The sequence below is a fragment of the Neoarius graeffei genome, chromosome 8, assembly GCF_027579695.1.
Source record: "Neoarius graeffei isolate fNeoGra1 chromosome 8, fNeoGra1.pri, whole genome shotgun sequence".
NCBI classification, from domain to species: domain Eukaryota; kingdom Metazoa; phylum Chordata; class Actinopteri; order Siluriformes; family Ariidae; genus Neoarius; species Neoarius graeffei.
Window position 1 is genome coordinate 57,184,964 of NC_083576.1, and position 10,769 is coordinate 57,195,732.

Consider the following 10,769-nt stretch of genomic DNA (forward strand, 5'->3'; position numbering starts at 1 on the left):
CCTGCGTTGGCCACTGGGCTTGAACCCAGAACCTTCTGTTAGGCGACAGTGCCAACACTATACCACCGTGCCGCCCTGTGGGCGAATATCTCATCTCATCTCATTATCTGTAGCCGCTTTATCCTGTTCTACAGGGTCGCAGGCAAGCTGGAGCCTATCCCAGCTGACTACGGGCGAAAGGCGGGGTACACCCTGGACAAGTCGCCAGGTCATCACAGGGCTGACACATAGACACAGACAACCATTCACACTCACATTCACATCTACGGTCAATTTAGAGTCACCAGTTAACCTAACCTGCATGCCTTTGGACTGTGGGGGAAACCGGAGCACCCGGAGGAAACCCACGCGGACACGGGGAGAACATGCAAACTCCACACAGAAAGGCCCTCGCCGGCCACGGGGCTCGAACCCGGACCTTCTTGCTGTGAGGCGAAAGCGCTAACCACTACACCACCGTGCCGGTGGGCGAATATGTGACACCAAATTGCCCCAGGTGTGAATGAGTGATGCATGGTGTTCCGTTACCCTATCCAGGGTGTAACACCCAGGTTGAGGATCCACCATGACCCTGACTAGGCTAAACCAGTTACCAAAGATGGAGAATTGAATAAAATAACAAGTGACTGGATACTGATGTGCATCTGCTTACCATTAATCTGCTGAATAAATCCTGCAGCTTGTGCGACTGTCTCTTAAAGAGATCAAATGGGATGATCTTGGGTGGACTCTTGATAATCGAGCCCAAACTGCCCAACAGGAAGCAGCACAGAGCGAAAGAGATGTAAATGAAGAGTTTGAGGAAAAACGAGGTTACACTGAGTCCTCCGTAGCCAGACTGAAAGAACACCGCGGCCACCGCGATGCCCAGAGTGATCGCGGGCAGGAGGCGGCAGGAGGGGCCGGGCATCGGGGCATCACCACTGCTGCTGCTGCCATTAACATGCATGCTGCTGGAAATGACATGGCCTCACAGGCGCGAACAGGACAGGTTTTATGCCCCTCGAGTTCACCCAGCTTTCATTCATTAGCCACCTTGCACCTGCTTTGGTGGATGAAGGAGCTCGGTACAGCTTGGATTTCTACTCAACGCCGAAAACCCGAAGAAAATGTACAGCTCTGCTAACTAGCATCTTACTTTAGTTCCCTCAGAGACAAAATAATTATGTACATTGCATAAAAGCAGCTGGAGTCAGACTGCAAGTAAACACAGGTAGCTAGTTAGGTAGCTAGCTTTTCTTTTTTTTTTTTAAACAAGTTATAGTTATTTATTTTGTCTAGAAGTCGACTGAACAAGAAAAATAAGTCACCGCGACGTGAACTACTCCAAGCAACACATTAACCAGAATGTCTAACAAATAAATAAATTAATTAATTAATAAATAAATTAATAAATAAATACCAAACAGGCAATTATTAACTTTGTTTAGCTAATTAGGACACCGGCGTTTACGGAGCTAACGGCTATACTGACATTAATTTACGTAGCTGTGCGCGAGCGCTCAAGTTTTCAACCCCCCCAAATAATAATTTTTTTTTTTTTAAAAACCGCACACAGAGAGAGAAAAACAATCAAATTCTTGCATTCCGGATAAACAAAGTCCACCATTAATCCCGAGCTGACAGCGCCAAGTCCAAACTCAGATCACAATCCAAATAGCGTTTGTTTAGATTACGACGGTTTTCGTCACTACAGTCTTTCGAGGCCGGAAACGCGTCTCCATGGCACACGTGACCATTATTGACCAATCAGCGAGCGGGACGCTCCACCTCATGGGTCAGTCAATCAGTGAATTCTGTACCGGTATATTGTGAAACTAAATGAGGTCGAAGAGTGCATACATGTCAACCTTTGGTCAATCAAACCTGTATAACCAACCTCCAAAATCCGTATTTCCCTTATAAAATCCGTATAAGATGCAAATTAAAATAATTTACCTAAAATTTGAATGATAATTAACAATGATATATCCCAGTTACTCATCTCATCTCATCTCATTATCTCTAGCCGCTTTATCCTTCAACAGGGTCGCAGGCGAGCTGGAGCCTATCCCAGCTGACTACGGGCGAAAGGCGGGGTACACCCTGGACAAGTCGCCAGGTCATCACAGGGCTGACACATAGACACAGACAACCATTCACACTCACATTCACACCTACGCTCAATTTAGAGTCACCGGTTAACCTAACCTGCATGTCTTTGGACTGTGGGGGAAACCGGAGCACCCGGAGGAAACCCACGCGGACATGCAAACTCCGCACAGAAAGGCCCTCGCCGGCCACGGGGCTCAAACCCAGGACCTTCTTGCTGTGAGGCGACAGCGCTAACCACTACACCACCGTGCCATCCCAGTTACTTTTTCTCATCTCATCTCATTATCTGTAGCCGCTTTATCCTTCTACAGGGTCGCAGGCGAGCTGGAGCCTATCCCAGCTGACTACGGGCGAAAGGCGGGGTACACCCTGGACAAGTCGCCAGGTCATCACAGGGCTGACACATAGACACAGACAACCATTCACACTCACACCTACGGTCAATTTAGAGTCACCAGTTAACCTAACCTGCATGTCTTTGGACTGTGGGGGAAACCAGAGCACCCGGAGGAAACCCACGCGGACACGGGGAGAACATGCAAACTCCGCACAGAAAGGCCCTCGCCGGCCACGGGGCTCGAACCCGGACCTTCTTGCTGTGAGGCGACAGCGCTAACCACTACACCACCGTGCCATCCCAGTTACTTTTTATTCAATATTAATAACAATAAACCTTCAGAATGAATACAAAGCTCCAATGTTTGACAAAAACACAAAGTGTCACTCTAATGTTCTGAATTGTACTCCATGACAGCTTTTTTAGCAGTGTGCACCAATACCTCACTAGGCTGCATGTCACAGCAAGTGTCTGTGTTGATCTTGCCGGAGTGCCCATTCAGAAGCTTTTCAGTCACTGTTGAAAGTCGCTCAGGTGGAAATACGCGTTCCAAACAAAATGTTACTTCCCCGTTGGCGGGATTCTCGCAATGCGGTGTGCGCATGATCAAAAGTGGAACGAAGTCTCGCTACCACAAGATAACGCGCGATTTCATAAGACTCTTTACTGGCTGTTTGTGCTTTCTGTGGTGTACAGTACGTTTGTAAATGTTATGCGCTCTTTTATCATCGTGGGAATTGATTATAGCTCTAAATAAATATTGAAGTTTCTCTCGTCTCTCGTCTCTCTCGTCTTCTTCCGCTTATCCAGGACCGGGTCGCGGAGGCAGCAGTCTAAGCATGGAAGCCCAAACTTCCCTTTCCCCAGACACCTCGGCCAGCTCCTCGGGAAGAACACCGAGGCGTTCCCAGGCCAGCCGAGAGACATAGTCCCTCCAGCGTGTCCTGGGTCTTCCCCGGGGCCTCCTCCCGGGGGGACATGCCTGGAACACCTCCCCAGGGAGGCGTCCAGGAGGCATCCGAAAAAGATGCCCGAGCCACCTCAGCTGGTTCCTCTCGATGTGAAGGAGCAGCGGCTCTACTCCGAGCTCCTCCCGAGTGACTGTGCTTCTCACCCTATCTCTAAGGGAGCGCCCAGCCACCCTGCGAAGGAAACTCATTTCAGCCGCTTGTATCCGCGATCTTGTTCTTTCTGTCATTACCCAAAGCTCATGACCATAGGTGAGAGTCGGAACGTAGATCGACCGGTAAATTGAGAGCTTCGCCTTTTGGCTCAGCTCCTTCTTCACCACGACGGACCGGTAAAGCGACCGCATCACTGCGGAGGCTGCACCGATCCGCCTGTCGATCTCACGCTCCATCCTTCCCTCACTCGTGAACAAGATCCCGAGATACTTAAACTCCTCCACTTGAGGCAGGACTTCTCCACCAACCTGGAGAGGGCAAGCCACCCTTTTCCGGTCGAGAACCATGGCCTCGGACTTGGAGGTGCTGATTCTCATCCCAGCCGCTTCACACTCGACTGCAAACCGCCCCAGTGCATGCTGAAGGTCCTGGTTTGAAGAAGCCAACAGGACAACATCATCCGCAAAAAGCAGAGATGAAATCCTGTGGTTCCCAAACAGGATTCCTTCCGGCCCCTGGCTGCGCCTAGAAATTCTGTCCATAAAAATTATGAACAGAACCGGTGACAAAGGGCAGCCCTGACGGAGTCCAACATGCACTGGGAACAGGTCTGACTTACTGCCGGCAATGCGAACCAGACTCCTGCTCCGTTCGTACAGGGACTGGACAGCCCTTAGCAAAGAGCCCCGAACCCCATACTCCCGAAGCACCCCCCACAGAATACCACGGGGGACACGGTCGAATGCCTTCTCCAGATCCACAAAGCACATGTGGACTGGTTGGGCAAACTCCCATGAACCCTCGAGCACCCTATAAAGGGTATAGAGCTGGTCCAGTGTTCCGCGACCAGGACGAAAACCGCATTGTTCCTCCTGGATCCGAGGTTCGACTATTGGTCGAATTCTCCTCTCCAGTACCCTGGAGTAAACTTTCCCTGGGAGGCTGAGAAGTGTGATTCCCCTATAATTGGAGCACACTCTCCGGTCCCCTTTCTTAAAAAGAGGGACCACCACCCCAGTCTGCCACTCCAGAGGCACTGTCCCCGACCGCCACGCGATGTTGCAGAGGCGTGTCAACCAAGACAGCCCCACAACATCCAGAGACTTGAGATACTCAGGGCGGATCTCATCCACCCCCGGTGCCTTGCCACCGAGGAGCTTGCAAACCACCTCAGTGACTTCGGCTTGGGTAATGGACGAGTCCACCTCTGAGTCATCAGCCTCAGTCTCCTCAGTGGAAGACATGACGGTGGGATTGAGGAGATCCTCAAAGTATTCCTTCCACCGCCCGACAATGTCCCCAGTCGAGGTCAACAGCTCCCCACCCGCACTGTAAACAGTGTTGGCAGAGTACTGCTTCCCCCTCCTGAGGCGCCGGACGGTTTGCCAGAATTTCTTCGAGGCCGACCGATAGTCCTTCTCCATGGCCTCCCCAAACTCCTCCCAGTTCCGAGTTTTTGCCTCCGCAACTGCCCGAGCTGCAGCACGCCTGGCCTGCCGATACCCGTCGGCTGCCTCAGGAGTCCTGGAGGTCAACATGGCCCGATAGGACTCCTTCTTCAGCTTGACGGCATCCCTTACTTCCGGTGTCCACCACCGGGTTCGGGGATTGCCGCCACGACAGGCACCGGAGACCTTGCGGCCACAGCTCCGAACAGCTGCATCCACAATGGAGGTAGAGAACATGGTCCACTCAGACTCAATGTCCCCCGCCTCCCTCGGAAGCTGGGAAAAGCTCTCCCGGAGGTGGGAGTTAAAGACCTCCCCAACAGAGTGCTCGGCCAGACGTTCCCAGCAGACCCTCACCATACGTTTGGGCCTGCCAGGTCTGTCCAGCTTCCTCCTCCGCCAGCGGATCCAACTCACCACCAGGTGGTGATCAGTTGACAACTCAGCCCCTCTCTTCACCCGAGTGTCCAAGACATAGGGTCGGAGATCAGATGACACGACTACAAAGTCGATCATCGACCTCCGACCTAAGGTGTCCTGGTGCCACGTGCACTTATGGACACCCCTATGCTCGAACATGGTGTTCGTTATGGACAAACTGTGACTAGCACAGAAGTCCAATAACAAAACACCACTCGGGTTCAGATCGGGGAGGCCGTTCCTCCCAACCACGCCCCTCCAGGTGTCACTGTCATCGCCCACGTGAGCATTGAAGTCCCCCAGTAGCACAATGGAGTCCCCAGTCTGAGCACCCCTCAGTACCTCTCCCAGGGACTCCAAGAAGGCTGGATACTCTATACTGCTATTTGGCCCGTAGGCACAAACAACAGCAAGAGCCCTCTCCCCAATCCGAAGGCGCAGAGAGGCGACCCTCTCGTTCACTGGGGTAAACTCCAACACATGGCGGCTGAGCTGGGGAGCTATAAGGAAGCCCACACCAGCCCGCCGCCGCTCACCACGGGCGACTCCAGAGAAGTGGAAAGTCCAGCCCCTCTCAAGGAGCTGGGTTCCAGAGCCCAAGCTGTGCGTGGAGGTGAGCCCGACTATCTCTAGCCGGTACCTCTCAACCTCCCGCACAAGCTCAGGCTCCTTCCCCCCCAGCGAAGTGACATTCCATGTCCCAACAGCCAGCCGCTGTGTCCGGGGATCAGGTCGTCGAGGCCCCTGCCTTCGACTGCCACCCAATCCACACTGCACCAAACCCCTACTGAAGTTGAAGTTTTTTTGTAAATAATCCGTATAACTTTATTTGTACGCCCGTATACTACGTTTATTGAATCAAATCCGTATAAAATACGGACATTCCGTATAGGTTGACATGTATGAGAGTGAAAAGTGGAGAAAATAATGATGAGTCATCTGGGGATTTATGCTTACTAAGGAATAACGGAAGTGAAACCAGAATGGGTTGTTTGTGAAAAAGTACAAATATTTCCAATTTTTTTGAAAATACACTACCGTTCAAAAGTTTGGGGTCACTTTGAAATGTCCTTATTTTTGAAAGAAAAGCACTGTTCTTTTCAATGAAGATCACTTTAAACTAATCAGAAATCCACTCTATACATTGCTAATGTGCTAAATGACTATTCTAGCTGCAAATGTCTGGTTTTTGGTGCAATATCTCCATAGGTGTATAGAGGCCCATTTCCAGCAACTCTCACTCCAGTGTTCTAATGGTACAATGTGTTTGCTCATTGCCTCAGAAGGCTAATGGATGATTAGAAAACCCTTGTACAATCATGTTAGCACAGGTGAAAACAGTTGAGCTCTTTAGAGAAGCTATAAAACTGACCTTCCTGTGAGCAGATTGAGTTTCTGGAGCATCACATTTGTGGGGTCGATTAAATGCTCAAAATGGCCAGAAAAATGTCTTGACTATATTTTCTATTCATTTTACAACTTCTCATCTCATTATCTCTAGCCGCTTTATCCTTCTACAGGGTCGCAGGCAAGCTGGAGCCTATCCCAGCTGACTACAGGCGAAAGGCAGGGTACACCCTGGACAAGTCGCCAGGTCATCACAGGGCTGACACATAGACACAGACAACCATTCACACTCACATTCACACCTACGGTCAATTTAGAGTCACCAGTTAACCTAACCTGCATGTCTTTGGACTGTGGGGGAAACCGGAGCACCCGGAGGAAACCCACGCGGACACGGGGAGAACATGCAAACTCCACACAGAAAGGCCCTCGTCGGCCACGGGGCTCGAACCCGGACCTTCTTGCTATGAGGCGACAGCGCTAACCACTACACCACCGTGCCGCCCATTTTACAACTTATGGTGGTAAATAAAAGTGTGACTTTTCATGGAAAACACAAAATTGTCTGGGTGACCCCAAACTTTTGAACGGTAGTGTATTTCTGGTTTCTGTTTCAAAATGACGAGTGTGTGTGTAGTATTTTAGTATATCTTTAGCCTAATAGCATAATTGCCTAAGGGTTGTTTTACAATCAGGGTACAAAGTTTGTGTCACAGGGGTCCAAAATTCAAATTAAAAAAAAACCAACTATAAAATCTGCACTTTTGGAAATTAATACACATATGAACATAGGCATGTGTAATAGTTTGTATTATAACAAGATTAAGTGTAGCTCTAAGCAGGGCTGGGAGAAACAAATGAAGTGATTCTCGGAGAGGACTTTTTTTTTTTTGACAATTCAGAATCCACTACTTCCATAGTGCTTTTAAATATAAGGCTGTAAGCTTTGTGTTAGTTGTCTCTAATATTTATATCCCGATATCTTGACCACATTTTAGGATGAAAGTAATCATTTTAGATATGTTATTTTATATTGAAAAATTAGCTGTCTCGGAGAGGGCATTTTTTTGACACAGTTACATACTAATTTGATCAAAATAGTCTGAAAACTTACTGGCATTCAACATTAAAACTTAACTATGTTTCCAATGATATGGAACCAAATATTTGTTTTATGGTATAAAGAATGATGTAAGTGCATCCCTTTTGGAGCTACCTGTGGTCAAAAAAGCACTTTTTCTAAATGACACGAGTAATTTTGCTAAATATGACATATATTGCCATACATTCACCTAACGTTATCACCAATTTTTTTTTTTTTTGCATGGTAAATAGAGCTATCACAGGGCTACAATAAACAACCAAGTTTATTTAGTCAAGCCTTTTGATATTGAAGATAATAAGTGTTAAATGTGATTTTTAGCTTGCGTACCCTGATTGTAAAACAACCTCTAAGTCATTTTTTGGCCAAATTGTGATATCTGCCTAACTTTACTCTCCTACCACTGCTGCATCCCCCTGCCTTATTGCTTATGTCCTCAGCCTATCAGAATGCATTTTAGAGTCCAAAATCACTATCTGCCTTAATCATCTCTTTGACTTAGGCATTTTTGACACCCAAATGGAGTGTGACTCCATGCATGGCCTCATTGAACGGTGTACCATCAAAGATATTCACACTCCATGTGATTACATTGTCATCTTTGAGACTGCACATGTGCATCCATCCCCAGACAAGGTGACCCAGCTATACCACAATGACTTCATGAAGTTATCTGGGGCCTATGTCACCAACATTCAACCAGGCAGAAAAGTTGGCGACCCCACAGTCCATGACCTTCGGGCTCTCCAGTACTTGGCAGATGGTCGAATCCAGCACAAGTTGGATTTTGAGTCTGACTGGGAGGACCTACCTCAGCAACTCAGCATCCCCGAAGAACCGCTCCACTGGGTCCCACTCTTTCCTGCTCAATTGCCAATTACTCTCAGAAAATTCAATGACTTGCAGGCAATGAAACCAGTACTACCAAGAGTGGTCCACCAGTACTATGACAACCTCCCTCATCAATAGACAGTGTGAAAACGAGTTCACACAGCACCTGAGTAGGACTTTGGTTAAGGTTAAACAAGTAAAAGAACTTGGTTAAGGTCAGACATGTAGAACAACTTGGTTAAGGTTAGACAGGTAACACAACTTGGTTATGTTTAGGAAAGTAAAACTACTTTTCTATGTTATGTTTGTATTTATACTGTATGTAAGAGAAAAATTGCCTAAGTCATGGCACATTCTGCCTAAGTCACTTTTATTTGTTATGTAATCAATGACGTGTCTTTTTTTTTTTTGCAGACTTGTTCACACATCTTGTTGAACTTACTGTTACAAAATCAATAAAAAATACCAATGTGCTTGCTAAAAATTGTGTTTTTTTCTTGTTTTCCGAAAACATTCAAGTATGACTTAGGAAATTATGCTATTAGGCTAACGATATTGTTATTGCATAGTATTTTATGATGTATATTTTATCATGATGAAGGAATCTTTGCCGGACAACGTTTCTTTGAAAAGAAATGCAGTAGAGCAAAGATGCTTTCAAAATATTTTTTTCCATTAAAAATACTATAAAGAGCAGTAAACTATAATAAATGAAAGAGTGTCAATATCTGGTGTGACAATTGTTTGCTTTGAAAAAAAAAACAAATAATAGTCTCAGGTACAGTTTGTGCAGTTTTATAAGTATTATTTTGTATGTTTTATTGAGCATCTTGCAGTTCTTCTGGAGACTTTTTTAGAAGAAGAAACCTTTATTTGTCACATGCACACTTCAAGCACAGTGAAATTCATCCTCTGCATTTAACCCATCTGAAGCAGTGAACACACACGCGTGCACACACACACACACACACACACACAGAGCAGTGGGCAGCCACATTAGAGCACCCGGGGAGCAGTCAGGGGTCAGGTACCGTACCTTGCTCAAGGGCACTTCAGCCCAAGGCCGCTCCACGTTAACCTAACTGCATGTCTTTGGACCGTGGGGGAAACCGGAGCACCCGGAGGAAACCCACACAGACACGGGGAGAACATGCAAACTCCACACAGAAAGGCCCTCGCCAGCCACTGGGCTCAAACCCAGAACCTTCTTGCTGTGAGGCGACCGTGCTAACCACTACACCACCGTGCCGCCCTTTGATTCATTGCTGGAAAACTAATGTTTGGAAATCTAAAATGACCCAATAATATAGAAGTCCATCCATCCATCCATTATCTGTAGCCGCTTGTCCTGTTCTACAGGGTCGCGGGCAAGCTGGAGCCTATCCCAGCTGACTATGGGCGAGAGGCGGGATACACCCTGGACAAGTCGCCAGGTCATCACAGGGCTGACACAGAGACCATTCACACTCATATTTATGGTCAACTAGAGCCACCAATTAGCCTAACCTGCATGCCTTTGGACTGTGGGGGAAACCGGAGCACCCGGAGGAAACCCACACAGACACAGGGAGAATATGCAAGCTCCACACAGAAAGGCCCTCGCCGGCTGCTGGGCTCAAACCCAGGACCTTCTTGCTGTGAGGTGACAGCGCTAACCACTACACCACCGTGCCACCCCCTAATATAGAAGTCTCATCTCATCTCATTATCTCTAGCCGCTTTATCCTGTTCTACAGGGTCGCAGGCAAGCTGGAGCCTATCCCAGCTGACTATGGGCGAAAGGCGGGGTACACCCTGGACAAGTCGCCAGGTCATCACAGGGCTGACACAGAGACACAGACAACCATTCACACTTACATTCACACCTACGGTCAATTTAGAGTCACCGGTTAACCTAACCTGCATGTCTTTGGATTGTGGGGGAAACCGGAGCACCCAGAGGAAACCCACGCGGACACGGGGAGAACATGCAAACTCCGCACAGAAAGGCCCTTGCCGGCCACGGGGCTCGAACCCGGACCTTCTTGCTGTGAGGCGACAGCGCTAACCACTACACCACCGTGCCA

The 10,769-nt window shown here is 48.2% G+C and overlaps 1 protein-coding gene across 5 annotated transcripts in view; it reads right to left on the reverse strand.

Moving 5' to 3' along the window:
• The window catches only part of snx25 (sorting nexin 25), a 177,862-nt gene extending 176,171 nt beyond the window's left edge, over window positions 1-1,691 (reverse strand). For all 5 annotated transcript variants that reach the window (XM_060927890.1, XM_060927892.1, XM_060927893.1 and 2 more), the window contains exon 1: window positions 653-1,691. In XM_060927890.1, coding sequence (XP_060783873.1) covers window positions 653-949 — 297 coding nt within the window. In that variant the 5' untranslated portion in view covers window positions 950-1,691. The remainder of the gene's footprint in view (window positions 1-652) is intronic.
• Window positions 1,692-10,769: the final 9,078 nt, after the last annotated feature.